The 25,343-nt window shown below is 45.1% G+C and overlaps 1 protein-coding gene across 3 annotated transcripts in view; it reads right to left on the reverse strand.

The window, feature by feature from the left end:
- Nucleotides 1–25,343, reverse strand: part of ASTN1 (astrotactin 1) — an 842,387-nt gene that overhangs the window by 205,098 nt on the left and 611,946 nt on the right. For all 3 annotated transcript variants that reach the window (XM_068239640.1, XM_068239639.1, XM_068239641.1), the window contains 5 exons: nt 22,644–22,811; nt 14,882–14,966; nt 13,681–13,755; nt 11,440–11,577; nt 10,870–11,020 (listed from right to left, as the gene is read on the reverse strand). In XM_068239640.1, the coding sequence (XP_068095741.1) occupies nt 10,870–11,020; nt 11,440–11,577; nt 13,681–13,755; nt 14,882–14,966; nt 22,644–22,811 (617 nt within the window). The remainder of the gene's footprint in view (nt 1–10,869; nt 11,021–11,439; nt 11,578–13,680; nt 13,756–14,881; nt 14,967–22,643; nt 22,812–25,343) is intronic.

The following is a 25,343-nucleotide window of genomic DNA, read 5'->3' on the forward strand; positions in this document are numbered from 1 at the left end:
TTTTCCATGCTCTTCCATGCAATTTTCATGTGCTTTAAAATGTTTACGGTACAATTGCATTTTTTCAACATTCCGTCTTGTCAAGAAAGAAAACAAAAATAGTAAAATCGCAAGGAAATCAAATAGCACAACATTTTGTATGCTACTTTTCTGTTTTCCCATTGATGACGCAATCTCATTAAATGTACAGCATGCACTGCGTTTATATTGGGGAAAAGATCAAATCACGAAATGGCATCAGCAATGGAAACAGATCAAATCCCGAAACGGCATCAGCAATGGAAACAGCGCACCACATTATTCCAGTGGTGTCCCTGTGACTGGCCAAACGTGTTCTGAAAACTGGAAATGGGTAAGGAATTGGAGGAGGGCCCTTACTAAGCTTCCTGTTCCCACTATAGTTGGGGTTGGGGTTTTCTTTGGTACGTAATAAAGAACCCACCAAACTCATGTTTGATCCTCTGTCAATATATACATGGGTAAGATATTCCACAATCTATGGAAATCTGTGCCCTGACATCACTGAAGATGAAACCCCTATGCTCTCAACATACGATACATATCACATAGAAAGGTTCAGTTGGTAACTGAAAAAAACTTGTTGTAAGCTTTGAAATGAAAACAAAAATAATAAATCATATATAAGGTAAGTCGTTTTGTCAATTTAAAGATAAGGGAAGGTTAACAAATGTGGACACAATTATGAAGACAGGATTTTTAGGATTATTTTATGTACAATATTATGCATGGTAGGTGGGTCTCTGGCAAGCCCAGTCTTTTCTTTTATAATGGGTGGCACACTGGTGGACTGGAGAGAACACTTGCCATGCATTGCTAGAGGATTGCATGTTAGCCCGGGTGCTATCTGCATGGAGGCTGAATGCTTTCCACACATCTTAGTGGGTTTCATCCCACCTTCCAAATACATAATGATGATTTAATTACGTCTACCCAAGAAATTACAATGAGGCGATACCTGAAGAAGCAAGGACGAACCCTTGCGAAATGCAGTGTATCAAAACATTTTTTAAAGGAACACCAGGGTGTCATGACAAGCTTCACCTTACAGGCTATAGAAAGAGTTGCCCTTTCACCTAGAGGGGGCGATCTACATAGGCTGTTGCTAAAACGGGAGGCCTTTTGGATATGGAAGTTGGGCACACGTCTGCCTTTAGGATTGCATTCAAAAATGGATATTAGTCTAACATATGATGTGAGAGTATAACCTCCCTTATGTCATTTATGTCCATGTGGTCTGATACTTGCACCATGTCATACTAACTTTCACGAAACTGGAGAATGCAGTGTATGTTGTGCTTATATATTCTTGATGCTTAACCATGTCATCTTTGGTTTTTTAACCCATTGCATTTTATGTACTGATATGTGCTACTATTTTATATGCAATATTTATGTATGTCTCTTTAAGAATGATGGCCACGCCCCTAGTGGGCGGGCTATTGACTACTTAAACCTGTGATATGTTTGTGTAAGCTGGCTATGATTAAGGAGCCTCTTAGAGCTCCGATACGCGTCAGCCTTTACATGTTCTAATGATGTGCTAATAAAGTTGAAGAAAAGTTTTATACCCAGCCTTGGTGTAGCGGAATGCCTTTTTCCTCCTTGCGAAATGCATTGTAATCTCTTTATACTATTAAATTATAACCTTAATATTAGCCCTCAGGTGGGTGCATTCTTACACACTGCACCAGCAATTACTTGCAATGCATGCAGATTACCTGCAAGTTCACTTCACACCAAGCAAGATCCTGATTGCTGCCCTATACTATTTGGTCTACAGATCATTGAGCACCAGGTCCCTGGCCACATGAGGGATGCATGTGCTAAACAGTTGATTCTTATTTAAACAGCCCACCAAAACCATGTGATAGCTGTCCAGGCAGCCATTTGGCTACCTCTAGTACACACAGTGAGAAACAGGGGCGTAGCAATAGGGGGTGCAGAGGTTGCGACCGCATCGGGGCCCTTGGGCCAGAGGGGCCCCAAGGGGCCCTCTCTCAACTGCAGTATTATCTCTCTATTGGTCCTGTGATTATAATAATCACTTCTATAGATACTTTGAATAGTAGTAATCATTAACAAGCTGTTCCCCACCCCCTTCTTGCACCTCCGACACTGTGGTTGTCCTTGGCAGGTTTGGGTGCGCCATATCAATTGTTATGCATAGAGTGCTTGGGGGGCCTCATATAAAACTTGCACCGGGCCCTCAGCTCCTTAGCTACGTCACTGGTGAGAGAATCTTCTTTTTTGTCTTTCTATCTTTAGCAACTGCACCTGTGTGAAATCAGTCGCTGATTGCACAACGCCAGAGGGAGATCCCACCCCCACCGAGGATTAATTGGCACCTTATGGCCCTGATTATCTATCCAGTTGTTCCCCTCACCCTTTTTCTTTCTTTAGTTCAGGTCAGATTCAAAGCCCAAGTAAAAGTTTGTCAAGAAAAAAAAATGGTAAAAAAATAAGCACAACACATAGGGCCTGATCCAATTCACTTTTTCTCTTAGGGTGTCCATACATGGTACAATTTTTCATTTTTTTCGATTAGATAATTTAGTTTCGATTTTTCAGTTAGATCGAATATAAAGATTTTTCCAGCATGTCCGATCTGATTTTTCTCAAAAAAACGGGATAATTGTTCGAATTTCTTGATCGAAAAAAAAAATATTTTTTCAACTTTAATTCGATTCGATCATTTAGATCGAAAAAATGGGATAATTGAACGTATTTATTGTACCATGTATGGCCACCATTAGGTTTTCTCCTGGGCGATAATTTTTCATCCTCTGTTTAAAATAACTTTTCAGCACTCTGCAGTTGAAAAAGCACCAAAAAGTAGGTGAAAAAAGTACTGTCAAAAATGACTGTAGTATTTTCTTTCTTCTTGGTGGCTTAAAGGACACATCCGAGCTGTATAAAAATAAAAAAAAAATCCACTTACCAGGGGCTTCCTCCAGCCCCTGCCAGCCGTTCCGTGCCCTTGCTGCAGCTCCGTGCACTGCTGGTGACCCAGAGTCCCCTCTGGCGCAGGATGTCCTCTGCGTCTGCGCGAGCGGCTCTCAGAGTCACACTGACATCTTCTGGACTGTACTGCGCAGGTGCAATCCGGATGACGTCAGCGCCACCACTGAGCTGCGTGCTGGAGTGCAGGAGAAGCCAACCCAGATGCCGACCTGGTGAGGACGGCATCTGCACCGGAGTGGACCGGGAGTCACTGGAGCTGCAGTGAGGGCGGCTGGCAGGGGCTGGAGGAAGCCCCTGGTAAATGGATTTTTTTTATTTTTAAAGTGCTCTGACCTTCCCTTTAAATGGCATTTTAATTATAAGATGTGAAAATATCACCTAAGACAAAACTTAGGAGAAAAGTGAATTGGATCGTGCCCATAATGTTTTCCTTGGCCTAAAGGTGCTTGATACTTCAGTACAGCTTGCTTCATTTCTTTTCTAGTTTCAGCTGGGGAGCAGGTTAATCTGGTGTGCAAAATGGAAGAGTGATAGATGCCAGACTACATTTCTCAGAATCCCTAGAACATGAAATGTTTGGCTACATGAGGAAATTGGACTCGCCTCTTGAAGTAGGCGATCAGCAATTGCGAGACCTCAATTTGATAACAGGAAACCAGATGCAAGAGAGGACTTAGGCCTGTACGGATCGGTGCACAGCTGCAGACAAGCACAGTTACACAATCGGTTTGTTCCACCTGAAAAGTTTAGTTTCAGCGTTAAGACTTCTAATTTGCACTAATCAACAAGATTGCTTTGGGAATTTGCCTTGTTCAGTTTTGGGTTTAATTGGCCTTTAAGCTAACGAATGCCTTTCCGAGGAAAGTAACGTTGGTAAAATATAACTGAAGACCGGTTAAAGTTTTTTTTCTAACTAATGCTGTCGTACAGCCATTCAATTTTTACAACAATCTTAAAAAAATATAAAGCAATCATTTATTTATTATATACATGATCTTTTTCCTGCAGATCCTATTTTATTCGGGTTCTGAAAAATAAAATTCAAAATTGTGCTAGATTGGAAAAATGATCAAAATGAATTGGTTGTCCATAAAGGGAACCTTAACTGAGAGGGATATGGATGTTTCCTTTTAAACAATACCAGTTGCCTAGCAGTCCTGCCGATCTCTTTGGCTGCAGTAGAAGCTGAATCACACACCCTTAAACAGGGCCGGATTTAGAGCTGAGGAGCCTATAGGCACACAGGATCTGGCGCCCTAAACCCCGCCCCTAGGCACAGGCCACACCCCAAGTCACACCCCCTTTTGTTACAAAACAAAATTATGCAAGGCATTGAAAAAGCAGCAGAGTGATAAAAAGCAGCCTATCGGTCCAGTACCCGATATTCATTGGGTGATCAAATTACTCCTCAGTACCACTATTACAATAGGTCTATGGCAGCGCATGAAAAATCATGTTTTTCTTTTTCTGTGGCGATTGGTGGTGGGGGCACGGTTAAGGTTAGGCGTCAGGTAGGGTGTTTGTGTGGAGGGGACAGGGCAGTTAAGCATCAGGAAGGGTGTTTGTGCGAGAAGGGGGCGGTTAGGTAGGGTGTTTGTGCAGAATGGGTGTATAGAGTTATGTCAGTAAGGTGTCTGTGCAGTGTGGGATGTTAGGGTTAGGTGTCAGGTGGATGGTTCTGTGCGAGAGTAGGAGTAGGTTGAGCTATAGTAAAATATTGGTATTTCATACCGATATTATACTTCTTTCATTTCCTTCTTTACTCTTTAATAGTAAAATATTGGTAAATCTACCGATATTCTACAATCAGCTTGCCTGAGCACCCACATTTTCAGGTGCCCTTTCATTGCGTACACCACACACACACACTAACACTCAGAGATCACACACACACACACACACACACACACACAGATTAGGGCCCGTTTCCACTAGGAGCGGTGCGATGCGACTACGCAGGTGTGCTAAAAACACATGCACGGCAATGGAAGAGTTTCCACTGCGTGCATATTGTGCGGAGCGGTGTGGAGCGATCCAAGAATCTGCAGCATTCTGCAGATTCTCGTACGGCCGCATCCGCCTGCAGCAGCGTCCCATCTCAATTCACTTCCGCATCAGGAGATGCGGAAGTGATGCGATGCGGCTAGGTAGCCGCATTCGCATCACTTTTGTAGTGGAAACAGGCCCTTACACTCACCCAATCACACACACTCACAGATTAAACTCACACACACACAATCACACACACTCACAGACGTACAGACTCACATACACAGATCATATACACACAGAAAACACCCCCCCCCCATCCCATTTCTCATACACACATAAAAAAACAAAACCACCACTCCCTCTACTCCATTCAATGAGCTAGCTAACTTTACACGAAGGGAAAGTACCGTTCACAGCATCTTGAGCTGAAGTTTCTCGCAGCCAGGTGACATGTCTCTAACAGGCTGGAACCGAAGCAGCAGGGAATCCATCACGCTGTCAGCAAACTCTGCACTGCAGATGTGGGTGCCCCTGGCCTGACCCCTTCTCCCTTGTGTCACAGGTCATATGGGAAAGATCAGATACAGCCAGCGTGCCCCTCAAGCCCCCATAGCATACACACACAGGGGGCGGAGCTGTAGCCTATACAGGACAAGGCTTTCCCATACGGCTGTTTCCTCTGCCCCCCTCCCCGCCTGTCACTTCAATAAACATGCTGGCTGGCTGTGAACAGGACAGGAGAGGGGAGCAGAGCGGAGCTTTATGTCACTATGCCACACAATACAGCTTCAAGACCCGACCTGACCCGACCCCCCCCCCCCACACACACACACACACACACACTATACCACACAGGACAGCTTCAAGACCCGACCCGACCCCCCCTCCCCCACACACACACACACACACTATGCCACACAGCACAGGACAGCTTCAAGACCCGACCCCCCCCACACACAGACACACTATGCCGCACAATACAGCTTCAAGACCCGACCTGACCCGACCCCCCCCCCCCCCCCACACACACACACACACACTATACCACATAGGACAGCTTCAAGACCCGACCCTCCCCCCCCACACACACACACTATGCCACACAGGAGACAGCTTCAAGACCCGACCTGACCCGACCCCCCCCCCACAAACACACACAATGTCACACAGCAGGACAGCTTGAAGACCCGGCGGAGCTGTAACTATGCAGACAGTGCAGCCAGCCAGGGCTATCTCCCGTGTCCTACTGTTGCCTCCGCCCCCTCCCCGCCTGTCACTTCAACACATCAGCTAACTTAATGGACAGCCAGGGGTCGGAGCTTCTTCTTACCTGGCTGAGTGGCTGGGCTGCACCAGGACAACTCGTCCTCCTCTCTGTCCCCGATGATCACACAGGCGCAGGCAGGATAATTTCGCCGCATAAGCACCCGGCCGTCCTCTGGTAAGTCAGAGCCGCCCTGAGATCTCCAGCGGGCTGCAGAGACAATCGCGCTGCCCCCCCCCCCCCCCGCCGCATATGCACGCAGCAGCTGTCGTCAAGTTGCAGCGCTGCGTGCAGGCATGACTATGGCGGCCGATGGGCGGGGAGAGCGGCATCACGTAAGGACTGACTGAGTATGTCAGTAGCCGGCCGCCGCCGCTTCTCACTGTAGTTGAGGCCGCCGCCGAGCACGCGTCTGCCGGATCCGACACAAAAAAGAGGCTGGCGGCGCTGGCTTAAGTGTTTACTTTTTCTCTTCCCATCTTAAAGGGACATACTTTAAACCCGCCCCTTGGCCAATCAGGCGCCTGTAGGCACGTGCCTAGGGTGCCTTATGGTAAATCCGGCCCTGCCCTTAAACAAGCATGCTGCTAATCCAGTCTAACTTCAGTCAGAGCACCTGATCTGCATGCTTGTTCAGGGGCTGAGGCTAAAAGTATTAGAGACACAGGATCAGCAGGAGAGTCAGGCAACTGGTATTATTTTAAAAGGAAAAATCCATCCAATCTTTTCAGTTTAGCTTCCCTTTAAAGTGGTACTTCAGTAAGTTTGCCATCTTGAAATAACACATTATTAGGTTTACTAGGTTTATTAGGTTTACTAATCATTCACTTTCATTGTACATACTCTTGACTTATCTGTTCTGTTTGTTCCATTATTCTGCTGCAGAACTTCTTAAAGAGAGTCTGAAGCCTTCCAAAAATCCTCTTTTTATTTGACATTTATGTTAAGCACTATGAGCATAGCTAAAACGTTGCATTCCCGCGGCAGAACGATGTAATTAAACCCCCAATACCGGGGCAAAATTCGACTACTTTCCAGGTCGTGGATTTTGCTGCCCGGGAAGGCAGAGCTTAGTGCTGTAGCTTTGCCTTCATTAGCACCAAGCTCCACTGATCGCCACCTCTTCCCGCCCCTCTCAGTGAAAGAAGACTGAGAGGGGCGGGAGGAGGCGGAGATTGACATGAGTAGAGGCAGAGCTACTGCACAAAGCTCTGCCTCTACCAGGAAGGAGCCCCAAATTGTGCCACAGGGATTTGGGGGGTTTAATTACATTGTTCTGCCACGGGAATGCTGCGTTTTAGCTAGGTTCATATTGCTTAACATAAATGTCAAATAAAAAAAGGATTTTTGGAAGGCTTCAGACTCTCTTTAACAGGTGGGTGTAGATAGGGTTAGGAAACGAAAAGCAAGTTTTCGGTATGGACGATAAGGTAGTTAGGGCCGGTTTGTACTGAGTCTTGCAGTTACCCGAGTACACATCCGAATCGCTTAGCTATGCCATGCACGGGATTCTGGGTGTGTGCTGCGTGAAACTGCACTATGCCGTCCAGAATCACACTGGAGCCAGGCAGCGTCTCCCCATCTGATTCGTCTGTGGGGAAACACTGCCTATTCGGCATAGCTCTGCAGCTAGTGGAAATGGACACCCTAATGGAATGAGTGTGCCCCCCTCCCCCCGCAAGTACAATGGGGTTGATTCATAACACGTGCTCTGGTTGTATACCTTCCATTACACAAATATCATAATGTGCAAATGTGATCAGAGCGCATTACATACATAATATGAGTTGCACAATGCACATTACATCCGAAGTGCAAGCACTGGTAAAATTGTTAGCGCATGACAGTTCTACCGGAGTGTCATAAAACAACCCCAACATGTAAAAGGATGTAGAGAAAACAGAAGCGCCAACAGGATAAAAATCACAACGATAAAGAGTTCAAAAGTGCTTGGGAGGTAGCGGTGGACTTACCTCCTGTAAGCACTAGCAGCAGACACTAGAAACTGTCTATTCAAGCAAAAAAGATTTTATGGGTACACTCACAGCCCATTTGGAGTGTACCAATAAAATCTTTTTTGCTTGAATATACAGTTTCTAGTGACTGCTTACAGGAGGTAAGTCCACCGCTACCTCTCAAGCACTTTTAAACTTTTTATCATTGTGATTTTATCCTGTTGGCGCCTCTGTTTTCTCTATATCGTATTATTATCCACCCTTGGTGGAGGGGGATACCCCCTCTCTTCCTATCTACAGAGAGCGACTTATTAATCCTGAGTGGGGACAGGACAATCTCCTTACCTGCCTACACAGTGGTTATAAATAGCACTGACACAATAAAAAATAGTACAGTTCTACCCCTAAATATGCAATATTCCAAAATCACTCAAAGAAGACCGGAGTTTTTTGATGAACCAAAGTTCTCTTATTTATTCTTCTTCATACGTTATCTCTCACAGCCCATTCAGCCATGGGATCTCCGCTGATTTTAGCTTCATTTTAGACTTCAGATTGCGGCTAAGAGTTTGTCGTAGGCCCACGGATGTTTTGTATACGGTGTGCCTTTGGGGAGGCGGCTTTTGGCCGTGAAACACGTGTCAGGCATTTTTGTGATGTGAAGTGAAGGTCTGATGTTGTAACTACACATTGGTTGCCTGGAGGTAACCCTGATTTGTGAGGATATTTATTGTACTCCTTTCATTAATCCAATTATTACAGAACTAACTACACTATATTGGGCTCTCGGTCTTCCTTTTTTCCAACATGTAATGTGAGTCTTCTAATGGACCTGTTAATAGGAAGCTTCTTCTCATCTGGGCCATATGCAATTCACTTTTTCACCTGAGTTTTCTCCTAGGTGATATTTTCATAACGTGTAAATGAAATGCCTTTTAACTACTTGTCGACCGCGTCATGCTGATTGACGTGAATGCAGTGGCAGCTCCAGGACTGCTCCACGCTGATTGGCATGAATGGCTTCCTATGGGGCTAGCAGGAGATCGTTCGCGCCGCTGCGTGAGCATCTCTGCTTGGAAGGCCGAGCAGAGCTCCGCCTTATGTCTCCCAGCGGCAAGCGCCACTCGGAGACTGTTAGATGGCGAAACTGCCATCTAATTAGGCTGTACAGTGCTGTGATCTAGGGCAGCCCTGTACAGGGGACAGCCGTGTGACACGGTTGTCCCCCGGGACACAGGACAGGCTGGAGCCTATGACAGCCGATCGCTGTCATTGGCTGGCTGAGGAGAGGGAGGCAGTTAGGGGGGGAAATAAATAAATAAATACGTACATTTATAAAAAAAATAACAACTATTTATTAAAAAAATAAACATGGGGGATCATACCCCACTAACAGAGAGCTCTGTTGGTGGGAAGAAAAGGGGGGAGGGAGGGGATCACTTGTGTGCTGTGTTGTGCGGCCCTGCAGCGAGACCTTAAAGCTGCAGTGGCCTATTTACAGAAAAATTGCCTGGTCTTTAGGGGGGTTTACCACTGCGCTCCTCAAGTGGTTAAACCACCAGCAAGCAAGAAAATACTCAAAATAATTTTGATAGTTCTTTTTCACCTACTTTTTGTTACTATTTCAGTTGCTAAGTTATTTTAAATAGAAGATGAGAAATGATCTCCTAGGAGAAAACTCAGGAGAAAAAGTGAATTGCATATAGACCCTTGTCTTCTTTAAAGAGGCCATTCAACTTTTGTGTAGCTGCGAAAGCACTTGTGAGAGCAGGATAGTGTGAAAAGTTCAATAAGTACCATTTCTAAATGTAAGAGTCAAATAAACCAGATTTAATGCCACACTGTCATGGCTGCTGTTTAAACTTCAAACCTACATTCTCGGCTCTTAAAATGAAAATAAGGGATTCTTGGAAAAATAAGGCTTAATTCTACAAATACAATTGCTGCTAATCTCATAAATGAGTTTTCACTTCAAAGTTGCTTAAAGTCTTCCTTCATCCTGCAGCCAGCTATCATTTTCAGACATGGCCTTTGATTCACAATATGCTTATTGGCAACCATGATGGCAGTTCACTGTCTAGTGAATGACACACCCAACATTTTATTCGCACACTTAGTTGACACTTTCAATTCAGGTGCTCAGTTATTTCATCTGCCTCATCTTGCATGTGTATCCCCATTGCAGACAAGGTAAGCTAGTTATGTTTCCCGAAATAAGTGTAATTATATATAATTTTGGAAGGCTTTTTTTCCCCAAAGTATGTATTGTGGTGGTACAGCTTGAGTTGGGCTGTTTTAGTGCCTAAAACAGAACGCCCACCCCCCTGCCCCCCCAAGAGTGCCTAAAATGAACCTGCTAACCCTGGCACCCAAACAACCACTCAATGTAGCTGATCGTCTACAATCAACTACAACCGTTAATTCTTATGCAGTAACCGATTGGGAACTAGCTGCATTGGGTGGCCAACTCGCTGTTTAGGTGCTTGATTACCTCTAATTACCATAGGCGTCTATTAGACGCCTGCCGATCCCCATGTCCAAATGATCTGATCAGTTTTTCGCCACAAAAAAATGTATAGATTTCCTCTAAAATCTTTAACATTGTTCAGTATTGTATGTATGCACGACTTACATAGCTTGGAATAAGTTGTATGTAAACTATGAATATCTACTCACCACACAGCCACTGGAATCCAGCTTGCGGTCAGAGACACATCGGAAATTCTTGCTGCATCCCCCATTTCCCTTGGAGCAATCCCGAACAGGACCGAAGGAGTCTAGCAGAATCTCAAGGTTATCAAACGAAGAAGAGGTCATAAGCTCCTCTCTGTAGGCCAAGCAAACAATAGGAGAGGAAGCAGGAGGGAGAAGATGATAGATAGGGTGAGACAGGGAGGAAATATATCAAATCAAGGCAAGCTAAAAAAAAAGGAGCTCTAGTCAGTGAAGGGGGCAAGAGAGAGGTCAGGGTGAGGGGAAAATAGATTACGGGAATAGGAAGGATTGAGACACAGGCAAAAAGTGAGAGATGTGTTGATAAGAACATACAAATCACCTGGCAGAATTGTGCTGCCTTTGTAAGATACTAACTGTTTATGAACAAGCGCCACAAGGAATGCATTCACCGTCCGGCCATTATTTACCAGAACAACGTGTCCCTGATACAAGAAGGCCCATTAATCAGAGCATGGGGAGATGAGCTGCACAGTGACACTATGTCTCCCCTGTGGATCCCCACTCACTCACCTGACCTCAACGGCATCCTCCATGACAGTCATGTCTGTTTTACACTTGGCTGATGGATTAATGGCGAGTTCAGCAGGGGGGATGACAAAGCTCTTACTGAGAGGAAGCCACATGCCCTCTCCCAGCGTGTACGTAAATCTGTGGAGAAACAAGGTGTCATTACCTGTCTGTGTACAGTTATGGAAAATACATGCCTTCAGGTAAATATAACCATTGCATCTCCCTGCATGGGGAATGTCTACTATGTTGCCTTAAAATATTGTGTTATAGGCCATAATTATATTCAATTCTAGAGATGAAAATCATTATATTAACTACATTCAATTTTAGAAAATAACTTTTTGTAATTTCATAAAGCACATCTCTTGAATAAAAATATTTTTAAATATGAATGTGTATACATATGAATGTGTGTATAGGGGTTTTTATTGGTTTTGTCCACATATAGGAGAATTTGCCAGACTTCCTGTTCAGACAGGAAGTGGACAAATATCTGCAAAAGGGACAGAAACAAATAAACCTATTTTTTGTAGAGTGGTGAAGAGTTAGTATTCCTATCAATACAGTGTAAACAGAGGTGCCAAAAGAATAAAAACAACTCTAATTAAAATGAATAAAAAGGGAGGCAGTGGTGGACTTACCTCTCCAATAGGAGACACAAATATGTCAGTTTTAGTCCAATAAAAAACTTTAGTCGACTACTTCACAATTCAGTGCGTTTCACAGGTGTAATTCTACTTTACCAGGCAACTAAGGCACAACTAGATTAGGTCCTCAGGAAGCCAAGCACCTCTGAGGACATAATATAGTTGCTCCTTAATTGCCTGATGAAGCAGGATTGCACCTGGCTGTGAACACATTGCATCGTGAAGTAGTCAAAGTTTTTTTTAATTGAACTGAAACTGACAATTCATGTCTTCCTTGGGCGAGGGGGGGGGGGGGGTAAGTCCACCACTAACTCCCTTTTTATCATTTTTTACTAAAAGTTGTTTTTATTATTTTGGTTCACTCTCACTCCGCCCACTCTGTATTTTCACTTTCTTTGCAATCCTCCTTCCAGCACAGCAGCAGAATACGTCACTAGCCTCTAAGCCAGTCTCCTGGAGTCTCCTCCATAGCGGCCAGCCCACCAACCTACCTGGGTCGTGGCTTCTGCGCATGGGAGCATCCTGCGCATGCACAGAAACTGGGACCTGGCTGGGTTAGTGGCCCCTATGGAGGGGACTGCGGGAGACTGGGTGAGAGTGAAGACATGGCAAGAGACGCATTGACTTCTAGGGGCTGGAGGAAACCCAGGTAAGGAAATCTGATTTTTTTTCATTTGCCTCATGTATCCTTTAAGGTTAGGCTATGGGTGTTTGCGGTTAGGGTTAGGCATCGGAGGGGGGGGGTTCTGTGTGAGAGTAGGGTTAGGCTTAGCCGTAGTAAAATATCGGTAATATTTACAGATATTTTACTAACAAATATTACTACTCTAAATAGTTGAATGTCTGTAAATATTACCTATATTCTGCTATCGGCTCTTGCCCAAAGTCCACATTTCCCGGTGCCATTTTTTTGCATCCGGAGCCTATCTAATTGCCTATCACTGATGAGCAGTTTCTTAAGCCGAACATGGAGGCTGGTAGTGCTCATCAGGCATGACTTTTCTTGGGAAACTTTGTTTAAGTATATTAAAGTGATCTGGGCACTTAGAGATTGTCTTATGAGAACATTTCTTTATTACTATTAATTAGCATTTATATACATTATTACATTTTTTCCTGCTTGTTTAAGCTCAGCATATTTTAAAATATTGCATTTTTTTTTCCAACAGCCACAATAACGGATACAATTTTATCTTTTTTTATCTTTATTTCCTATTTTCCTCAGTGGCTGATACAATGCACTATGCCTTTGTGAATGTTTTTCACAGAAGGCATATAAATATCCTGGCTGCTCCTATTGACTGAGCAGAGCTTTGGGAATGGAGGTCATGAGTGAAATTCCAGACCTTGACCCCTGTCATCCTCTCATATACCAAATGAGATGTGAGGGTGGCTGCTGCTGGAAGGAACACTTGGCACATATGTGGATAGAGGGAGCTGGAAGCTGTGAAGGTCACCAGCTGAACTTACTATACAGCCTATACCTCCTAAATGCCAGTTGTCCCCACACATCATCTCCTGCCTGCAGAGGCCAAGTATGTCATGTGTGTTATACACTGAATGACAGAGCGTTGCCAATAACATGAAATTTTACCTGAATATTTTGTCAGCTGGCTGCTCCCCCAAGACCAGGTCAAATCCTCTCTGGAACATCGTGTAAGGCCAAGGGCTGCATGAAATGGCAAGAAGCACATGGGTTAGCCAGAGATATAGATACTTGGCATGCTATTGTATTTCTGATAAGACTTTATTATTATTATTATTATTATTTAGTATAGTATTCATATAGTGCTGACATCTTCTGCAGAGTATATTGTTTTGGCACTTAACAGTCCCTCAGAAGGGCTCACAATCTAATCTCTACCATAGTCATATGTCCATCATAGTCTAGGGCCAATATCTGTAAGCAGGGCCTGTGCTGCCATACAGGCAAAGGGGGCAATTTCCCCAGGGCCCCTGACAACTCCAGGGACCCTCCACTTCCGGACCCCGGCCTAAAAAGAGATCTTGCCGGGTTGAGGCAGAGACTCGAGTGTAACGCCTCCCCCAGTCGTGGCAATTGCAGAGCTGCCGCGTCTTTCATTATGTGGCTCGTCAATACACCCTAGCAAGTCACATGATGAGAGCCGCCATCTGTAGCAATGAAATCCGGCCACTAGGTGGCAATGAGGACAAGACACTGAAAATGTTGGGAGCCTGAAGAGGTGAGTTAAGGGGATTCTGCCTACAGGGGTCAGGGACTCTGCTTATCTATAAGACAACCCAGATTAACCTGATTGCACAGTTAAGGAAAGAGAATGAAGGCAGCTGATAACAACCGCCTCAGCCAATAGTCAGGTATGTGTACAGCAACTGTCGACCCCCAAACCCACAAGCAAAATAACTTACCCCCATGATGGCTGATCGCATTGTCTGGGTCGCTCCCCCACCATGTGACGTCGCTCTTGCGCCACTTCATTGTCCCTCCGCCCCTCCACATAGCTGACATGTGTCTATACAGGCCGGCCAGTGATGTCACCCTGGTGGATCCCCATCCTCAACGGGCGACAGGTTTGTACGCACCTTTATACCCAGTTTGCAATCAAAAAAGGTCTTAAGATAAAATGCATGATGTGAGCATACTGTAGCTCTGCTGCGGCTCTCTGATCTTAGCAGTTGGGATAGTCAATAAGCGAGTTATTAATAATAATTGATATAAGGTAATGCAAATGATATGCTACTTTTATGCAAATGTATGCAGGTTGAAAATAAACTAATAGAAAATACAGCAGCTGCTACTTAGCAGTAGCACTTACCCCTGATTGGTTCCCCACTCATTCCGTATGCAGAGATGTTTGTGGACGGGATCCCTCATGTACCCTTCATGACACAGGCACTCGCCTGAAACAGAGAAAGCAGTTGAATGTATGAATCTTTCCCACAAGCATAAGTAATAAGATAAGAAGTATCTATATATATATAATAGAGTAAGTGCCTCAACCTTCAAGCAAGAAGAAGAAGTAGCGCCCTGCCCCCAGGGCCGGTCCAAGCAAGAAGAAGAGTAGCAGTGGCTGAATAGAGTACTGGTTAAGGGCACTGCCTTTGATATCGGCGGCCAGGGTTTGAATCCTGGCTAGGGTCAGTACCTATTCAGTAAGGAGTTCAAGGCAAGACTACCTAACACTGCAGGGTGGCCTCCTGAGCGTGTCCCAGTGGCTGCAGCTCTTGAGCGCTTTGAGTCTGACAGGAGAAAAGCGCTATATAAATGTTTGGATTTTTACTATTATTAAGGAGCGACCTGCCCCCAGGGGTGGTCCTAGACTTGCCGCCGAGCTAGAAGGGGTAGCGGGCAGGAAGGGGGTATTGGGCACAGTGGCAGGGAGGGGGGTCGGACCCCACCCCTCCCTCACCTGGGTCCCCCATCTGCGCTCCCTATCTAGCTGAAGTTCAGCAGCAGCCGCCGCTATTAGTAAGAGGCAGTGGGCGGGGATGACTCACCTCTTCCGCGTTCCAGCGTGCATTCCACTGTCGTCACTTCCTGCAATGCCATCCACTTAAAATACAGTGGGGGGCATTGCAGGAAGTGACGACAGTGGAACGCACGCTGGAACGCGGAAGAGGTGTGTCATCCCCACCCACTGCCTCTTAATATTAGCGGCAGCTGCTGCTGAGCTTAAGGGAGGGGGAGCGCACATGGGGGACCCAGGTGAGGGAGGGGTGGGTCTTTTTATTTTGCTGTTTGCAGGTTAAAGTGGACCTGATCTCTTGTGCAGGTTAGAAGGAAAACATAGAGAAATACAACCTTTATGTATTTAGAGAGTTTAGCCTGTCTAATTCCCCCTTTAACTTTACCACTGTAATTTGATCTCTTAGCTGTGTTGGCTCAGGAATCTCCTCTGCCATGGCAGATCCGCTAATTTGTAAACACATGATGTTAACAATATAACTGCTTCCATGAAAGCAGGAAGTAGATACACTGCATATTTACTGCAGGATTTGTATCAGCTGTAACAAAGCAATGTTCTTCTTTAACCACTTGCCGACCGCCCACAGCCCATGGGCGGCGGCAAAGTGGATGCCTTAAGGACCGCAATACGCCTTAGGGCGTTGCGTCCTTTTCCTATGCCGGGGGAGCGATCGCGTCATTGATGACGCGCGCTTCCCCCCGGCAACTGGCTCCGCCCACCCGCCGTAACATCCCGCCGGCCATACGGATGTTAACCCCGCGATCGCCGCTACAAAGTGTATAATACACTTTGTAATGTATACAAAGTGTATTATACAGGCTGCCTCCTGCCCTGGTGGTCCCAGTGTCCGAGGGACCACCAGGGCAGGCTGCAGCCACCCTAGTCTGCACCCAAACACACTGATCTCCCCCCCCCCCCCGCCCACTGATCGCCCACAGCACCCCTCAGACCCCCCCCTGCCCACCCCCCAGACCCCTGTTTGCACCCAATCACCCCCCTAATAACCCATCAATCACTCCCTGTCACTATCTGTCAACGCTATTTTTTTTTTATCCCCCCCCCCTGCCCCCTCCTGATCACCCCCCCACCCCTCAGATTCTCCCCAGGACCCCCCCAGACCCCCCCCCCCTGTGTACTGTATGCATCTATCCCCCCTGATAACCTGTCAATCACCTGTCAATCACCCATCAATCACCCATCAATCACCCCCTGTCACTGCCACCCAACAATCGGCCCCTAACCTGCCCCTTGCGGGCAATCTGATCACCCACCCACACCAATAGATCGCCCGCAGATCCGATATCAGATCACCTCCCAAATCCATTGTTTACATCTATTCTCTCCTCTAAACACCCACTAATTACCCATCAATCACCCATCAATCACCCCCTATCACCACCTGTCACTTTTACCTATCAGATCAGACCCTAATCTGCCCCTTGCGGGCACCCAATCACCCGCCAACACGCTCAGATTGCCCTCTGACCCCCCCTTATCAATTCGCCAGTGCATTAATTACATCTGTTCTTCCCTGTAATAACCCACTGATCACCTGTCAATCACCTATCACCCATCAATCACCCCCTGTCACTGCCACCCATTAATCAGCCCCTAACCTGCCCCTTGCGGGCAATCTGATCACTCACCCACACCAATAGATCGCCCGCAGATCCGACATCAGATCACCTCCCAAATCCATTGTTTACATCTATTCTCTCCTCTAAACACCCACTAATCACCCATCAATCACCCCCTATCAACACCTGTCACTGTTACCTATCAGATCAGACCCTAATCTGCCCCTTGCGGGCACCCAATCACCCGCCCACACGCTCAGATTGCCCTCAGACCCCCCCCCCCCCCCCTTATCAATTCGCCAGTGCATTAATTACATCTGTTCTTCCCTGTAATAACCCACTGATCACCTGTCAATCACCTGCCAATCACCTATCACCCATCAATCACCCCCTGTCACCCCCTGTCACTGCCACCCATCAATCAGCCCCTAACCTGCCCCTTGCGGGCAATCTGATCACCCACCCACACCAATAGATCGCCCGCAGATCCGACATCAGATCACCTCCCAAATCCATTGTTTACATCTATTCTCTCCTCTAAACACCCACTAATTACCCATCAATCACCCCCTATCACCACCTGTCACTTTTACCTATCAGATCAGACCCTAATCTGCCCCTTGCGGGCACCCAATCACCCGCCAACACGCTCAGATTGCCCTCTGACCCCCCCTTATCAATTCACCAGTGCATTAATTACATCTGTTCTCCCCTGTAATAACCCACTGATCACCTGTCAATCACCTGCCAATCACCTATCACCCATCAATCACCCCCTGTCACTGCCACCCATCAATCAGCCCCTGCCATTGCCACCCATCAATCACCCCCTGTCACTGCCACCCATCAATCAGTCCCTAACCTGCCCCTTGCAGGCAATCTGATCACCCACACACACCATCCGATCGCCTGCAGACCCGCAGTCAGATCACCTCCCAAGTGCATTGCATCTGTTCTCTCCTCTAAACACCCACTAATTACCCATCAATCACCCCCTGTCACTGCTACCCATCAGATTAGACCCCCATCTGCCCCTAGGGCACCCAATCACCCGCCCACACCCTCAGACCCCAGCCCTGATCACCTCGCCATTGCATTACTTGCATCTATTCCCCCCACTAATCACACCTTGAGACACCCATCAATCACCTCCTGTCACTACCTGTCACCCCCTAGCACACCTACCCATCAGATCAGGCCCTAATTTGCCCCGTGTGGGTTCCTGATCACTCGGCCAAACCCTCAGATCCCCCTCAGACCCCCTTCCGATCACCTCCCCAGTGCATTGAGTGCATCTATTTTCCCCTCTAATCACCCCCTGAGACACCCATCATTCACCTCCTGTCACCCCCCTAGCACTCCTATCCATCAGATAAGGCCCAATACAACCTGTCATCTAAAAGGCCACCCTGCTTATGACCGGTTCCACAAAATTCGCCCCCTCATAGACCACCTGTCATCAAAATTTGCAGATGCTTATACCCCTGAACAGTCATTTTGAGACATTTGGTTTCCAGACTACTCACGGTTTTGGGCCTGTAAAATGCCAGGGCGGTATAGGAACCCCACAAGTGACCCCATTTTAGAAAAAAGACACCCCAAGGTATTCTGTTAGGTGTATGACGAGTTCATAGAATATTTTATTTTTTGTCAAAAGTTAGCGGAAATTGATTTTTATTGATTTTTTTTTCACAAAGTGTCATTTTTCACTAACTTGTGACTAAAAGTAAAATCTTCTATGACCTCGCCATACACCTAATGGAATACCTTGGGGTGTCTTCTTTCTAAAATGGGGTCACTTGTGGGGTTCCTATACTGCCCTGGCATTTTAGGGGCCCTAAACCGTGAGGAGTAGTCTAGAAAACAAATGCCTCAAAATGACCTGTGAATAGGACGTTGGGCCCCTTAGCGCATCTAGGCTGCAAAAAAAGTGTCACACGTGGTATCACCGTACTCAGGAGAAGTAGTATAATGTGTTTTGGGGTGTATTTTTACACATACCCATGCTGGGTGGGAGAAATCTCTCTGTAAATGGACAATTGTGTGTAAAAAAAATCAAACAATTGTCATGTACAGAGATATTTCTACCACCCAGCATGGGTATGTGTAAAAACACACCCCAAAACACATTATACTACTTCTCCTGAGTACGGCGGTACCACATGTGTGGCACTTTTTTACACCCTAAGTGCGCTAAGGGGCCCAAAGTCCAATGAGTACCTTTAGGATTTCACAGGTCATTTTGCGACATTTGGTTTCAAGACTACTCCTCACGGTTCAGGGCCCCTAAAATGCCAGGGCAGTATAGGAACCCCACAAATGACACCATTCTAGAAAGGAGACAACCAAAGGTATTCCATTAGGTGTATGGCGAGGTCATAGAAGATTTTATTTTTTGTCACAAGTTAGCGGAATATGACACTTTGTGAAGAAAAACAATTCAAATCAATTTCCGCTAACTTGTGGCAAAAAATAAAATCTTCTATGAACTCACCATACTCCTAACGGAATACCTTTGGGTGTCTTCTTTGTAAAATGGGGTCATTAGTGGGGTTCCTATACTGCCCTGGCATTTTAGGGGCCCTAAACCGTGAGGAGTAGTCTTGAAACAAAAATGACCTGTGAAATCCTAAAGGTACTCATTGGACTTTGGGCCCTTTAGCGCAGTTAGGGTGCAAAAAAGTGCCACACATGTGGTATTGCCGTACTCGGGAGAAGTAGTATAATGTGTTTTGGGGTGTATTTTTACACATACCCATGCTGGGTGGGAGAAATACTTCTGTAAATGACAATCTTTTGATTTTTTTACACACAATTGTCCATTTACAGAGTTATTTCTCCCACCCAGCATGGGTATGTGTAAAAATACACCCCAAAACACATTGTACTACTTCTCCAGAGTATGGCGATACCACATGTGTGGCACTTTTTTGCACCCTAACTGCGCTAAAGGGCCCAAAGTCCAATGAGTACCTTTAGGATTTCACAGGTCATTTTGCGGAATTTGATTTCCAGACTACTCCTCATGGTTTAGGGCCCCTAAAATGCCAGGGCAGTATAGGAACCCCACAAATGACCCCATTTTAGAAAGAAGACACCCAAAGGTATTCCGTTAGGAGTATGGTGAGTTCATAGAAGTTTTTATTTTTTTGTCACAAGTTAGCGGCAATTGATTTTAATTGTTTTTTTTCACAAAGTGTCATGTTCCGCTAACTTGTGACAAAAAATAAAATCTTCTATGAACTCACCATACTCCTAACGGAATACCTTGGGGTGTCTTCTTTCTAAAATGGGATCATTTGTGGGGTTCCTATACTGCCCTGGCATTTTAGGGGCCCTAAACCACGAGGAGTAGTCTTGAAACCAAATGTCGCAAAATGACCTGTGAAATCCTAAAGGTACTCATTGGACTTTGGGCCCTTTAGCGCAGTTAGGGTGCAAAAAAGTGCCACACATGTGGTATCGCCGTACTCAGGAGAAGTAGTATAATGTGTTTTGTGGTGTATTTTTACACATACCCATGCTGGGTGGGAGAAATAACTCTGTAAATGGACAATTGTGTGTAAAAAAAATGAAAACATAGTCATTCACAGAGATATTTCTCTCACCCAGCATGGGTATGTGTAAAAATACACCCCAAAACACATTATAGTACTTCTACTGAGTATGGCAATACCACATGTGTGGCACTTTTTTGCAGCCTAACTGCGCTAAGGGGTCCAAAGTCCAATGAGCACCTTTAGGCTTTACAGGGGTGCTTACAATTTAGCACCCCCCAAAATGCCAGGACAGTGAACACACCCCACAAATGACCCCATTTTGGAAAGTAGACACTTCAAGGTATTCAGAGAGGGGCATGGTGAGTCCGTGGCAGATTTCATTTTTTTTGTCGCAAGTTAGCAGAAATGGAAACCTTTTTTTTTTTGTTTTTTGTCACAAAGTGTCATTTTCCGCTTACTTGTGACAAAAAATAATATCTTCTATGAACTCACTATGCCTCTCAGTGAATACTTTGGGATGTCTTCTTTCCAAAATGGGGTCATTTGGGGGGTATTTATACTATCCTGGAATTCTAGCCCCTCATGAAACATGACAGGGGGTCAGAAAAGTCATAGATGCTTGAAAATGGAAAAATTCACTTTTTGCACCATAGTTTGTAAACGCTATAACTTTTACCCAAACCAATAAATATACACTGAATGGGTTTTTTTTTTATCAAAAACATGTTTGTCCACATTTTTCGCGCTGCATGTATACAGAAATTTTACTTTATTTGAAAAATGTCAGCACAGAAAGTTAAAAAAATCATTTTTTTGCCAAAATTCATGTCTTTTTTGCTGAATATAATAAAAAGTAAAAATTGCAGGGGAATTCAAATAGCACCAAAAGAAAGCTTTATTAGTGACAAGAAAAGGAGCCAAAATTCATTTAGGTGGTAGGTTGTATGAGCGAGCAATAAACCGTGAAAGCTGCAGTGGTCTGAATGGAAAAAAAGTGCCTGGTCCTTAAGGGGTAGAAAGACTGTGGTCCTCAAGTGGTTAAAGGTTAAGTATAATGTTTTCTATCTTTTAGAGCAGAGAGGAAGTTCGGAGTCCAGGTCCGCTTTAAAGCAACACTCTAGTGAGAGGCATGTGGAGGATGTCATATTGATTTGCTTTTAAACAATGCATATTGCCAGGCTGTCCTGGAGAGTCTGTACCTCCCTGACTGTGTCAATCACAGACTGATCTGTCACTAAGGGATCTGTCAGTATGGGAAGTGATGCAAATGGGTATTTCACAAGATAATACGAGGGTGTCTGTTGCTAAAGGGTCCATATAAAGGTGGCCACTATCCATACCATATTTTTCATCCAATTTTACCAAATCTACGTAGTAGAAGGGTAAACTGAGTGAATATATTGAATGGATAATTCAGGCAGATACCTTATATTACCTAGAAATGGTAAGATTGGATGAAAAAGATGGTACTGTGAGTGGTCAGCTTTAGGGGAATCTGTTGCCATGAGGATGGCATGGGGATTGTCACTGAGAGGTCTGTCACAAGACAATTTGTCTAGGCAAACCTAGGTTGTTGCCTAGGGTCTGGAGAGAGTCTAGGGGCCTGGTGGACACACTAGCCCAGGCATGGGCAAACTCGGCCCTCCAGCTGTTACGGAACTACAAGTCCCACAATGCATTTGCCTTTATGAGTCATGACTGTGGCTGTCAGACTCCTGCAATGCATTGTGGGACTTGTAGTTCCTTAACAGCTGGAGGGCCAAGTTTGCCCATGCCTGCACTAGCCTCTCTCTAAAACTAAAAAGCCAGGTGATCATCAGCAGTTGGCAAAAACTGCTATCTTGCCTACTGCCCCATTTCATCTTAATGATTTTCCGTGCATGGTCTGCTATGGCTTCTTTTTTAAACCAAAATGAAAATAAATGTACATTTATATAACGAGCTAGAAAGTCTAAAAAACATACCATTATACCATCAAAATGTAGCAAAGAAAGGATATGAAAACATATTATGATCATTCCAAAGTAAAGTTACCTGTTTCAGGGTCACATAAGTGCTCACAGGGGTCCAGGATCCTCTTTGCACAAAGGTCCATAGCCCACGGGCCGCTAGAGTTCATCTGTGAGAAGAGCACCACCTGAGCAGGGTTCAGCCAATCACTGGCATCCAACTGACTTCCCTCCAGCAGAATGAAGCGGCTGCCTGAATTAAACAGCAAACACCAAGACGGCTATTCAGCATTAGGGATGGTCGGAAATGCCAATTTCCGATTCCGCGGTAAATCCGCATTCCGACATTGCCAAATACCGATTCCGCTTTCCGCTACCAATTTCCGCATTCCAATGCGGAATTTCCGCCGGAAATCGCGGAAATTCCGCCCGACTTTAACATCTATTTTCTCAAAAACTATAAGGTCTTTTTGAAAACTTTTTTTTGCATCTTGTTCAGGAGATCCTGCTTAATAAACCCTGAAAATTTGGTGTTTCTAGGACTTACGGGGGCTTTGCTATTAACTGCTAAAGTCGGCGGATTTTTACTGTAATTAAAATGCAGAAAATAGGCAGATGCAGATTTTCTGCATTTTACATTACAGTAAAAATCCGCCGACTTTAGCAGTTAATAGCAAATCCCCCTTAAGTCCTAGAAACACCAAATTTTCAGGGTTTGTTAAGCAGAATCTCCTGAACAAGATGCAAAAAAAAGTTTTCAAAAAGACCTTATAGTTTTTGAGAAAATCGATGTTAAAGTCGGGCAGAATTTCCGCGATTTCCGGCGGAAATTTCCGCGATTTCCGGCGGAAATCCGCCTAACACACTTACATTACCGATTTCCGTATTCCGATGCGGAAATGCAATTTCCGATCGGAATTTCGGAAATTGCATTTCCGTGGAATCCGAATGAGCATCCCTATTCAGCATAACAATAGAATTCTCCCATAAAGAAGGAAGTATTATTGTAAGGTCATTCTACAATGCCTCTGCATGAAATATTGAAATTGAAAGAAATTCATCCTTTTACTTCCCTTTAAAGGAAAAGTACAATGTTTCCGGCAGCTTTACATTTTTGGAAAGGTCTCACGTTGATATATATTTTTTTAATGGTAAGTATTATGCTTTTATTTTTAATGGTCTAATTTTATGAAAATGTTTGACATAGCCTACATCCAAGATACTCATTTTGAAAAAGATTTCTAATTCATAAATGTAGCATTGGCTGCAAGCCGTAGGAAATTCTCTGCGTACCTAAGTAAACCTGAAAAGTTAGTCTGGCTAAAAGTGTAGAAGTGGCGATAAATCAGGTGACTTGGTGGCCCTGGAACCATCCGATTGAATTGTTATAATTGATAATTACAACAGAGAGAAAATGTGTGCATCAACCAAGTGAACCTGAGAAATCTGGCTTTGCAAATTTGGCTTATTGGCTAATCACGAGACATTGCTCATGCAACCGGGGGGCAATGGGAAGCCTCCTCGTGGCGCCCCTGGATAGTGCTATGTAGCATGAACTAATTCCCGCAGGGCGATTGTTTTGCGGTTTTTGGTTTTTGACCCTGCATATTTAGGCATGCGAAAGCAAATGCATATTTGCATGAGCAATGTCTCGTGATCAGCCAATAGGCCAAATTTGCAAAGCCAGATTTGTCAGGTTCACTTGGTTGATGCACACATTTTCTCTCTGTTGTAATTAGCATTGTTATAATTGAATTGGATGAAAAACGGTCCCGCCAAGAGCATACCTGATCGACAATGCGACCAATTTTAGTCCAAAATTGGTCGCATGTATCGATCGGACATGCTGAAAGATGTTGGGCCGACATATTTAATTGGGTGTGCAGCAGTAATGGAGCACAATTTCGGGACGAGTGAGGATAGCGACAGAACCCTCGACACTGTCCACCCTAGTGTAAAATGTGCCCTCCCCGGTGCCCCGTGCAGTATACTTTACCTGTTGGTGTCCACCGCTGTCTCCAGGCTCCTTCCTCCATCCACATACACGTGCCCCATGTGGTTGTGGTGTATACGTGAGTGCGTGTCTGATATCACACACATGCCCATGTTACGCCAGCAACCATGTGGGGTGCGTCTATGAGGACAGAGCATGGAGCCAGCAGCAGACACTGGCAGGTAAAGTATACTGCACAGGCATCGGGGGAGGGCACATTTTACATTATAAAAAACAACAAGGGGGGGGGCATCATAAGGCCAATTCCAGAGAAATTTCATGCTGAAATCGACCTGCGGTATATTGGCAGGCAACAGATCTCTCTCATATCAGATTCGATCAGAGAGAGATCTGTCTCTTGGTCTATTTGCCCATACATCATCTGTTGTATGCGTACCTTTACACTACTAGGAGTGAGAAGGCAATGTGTATTTTTTTTACAAATCTGTGAACAATTAATTTTGGGGCGTTTGTTGTTTCCTCTTTTTTTTTTTTTGTAACGTTTGCAAGTTAAACATTTATGAATAATATTTTTGTAGTAATTCAATTAAAAGCGTGCATGAAAAAAGGGCGCCGTGAAAAAAAGGACCCAACTTAATAAAAATGGCGTCGGTTATTAACCACTTGAGGACCCAGCCTTTACCCCCCCCCCCCTTAAGGACCAGCGCTGTATTATGTGATCTGTGCTGGGTGGGCTCTGCAGCCCCCAGCACAGATCAGGTGGCATGCAGAGCGATCAGATCGCCCCCCTTTTTTCCCCCCTATGGGGATGATGTGCAGGGGGGGTCTGAT

This window comes from Hyperolius riggenbachi, chromosome 6, assembly GCF_040937935.1.
Source record: "Hyperolius riggenbachi isolate aHypRig1 chromosome 6, aHypRig1.pri, whole genome shotgun sequence".
Taxonomy (NCBI): Eukaryota; Metazoa; Chordata; class Amphibia; order Anura; family Hyperoliidae; genus Hyperolius; species Hyperolius riggenbachi.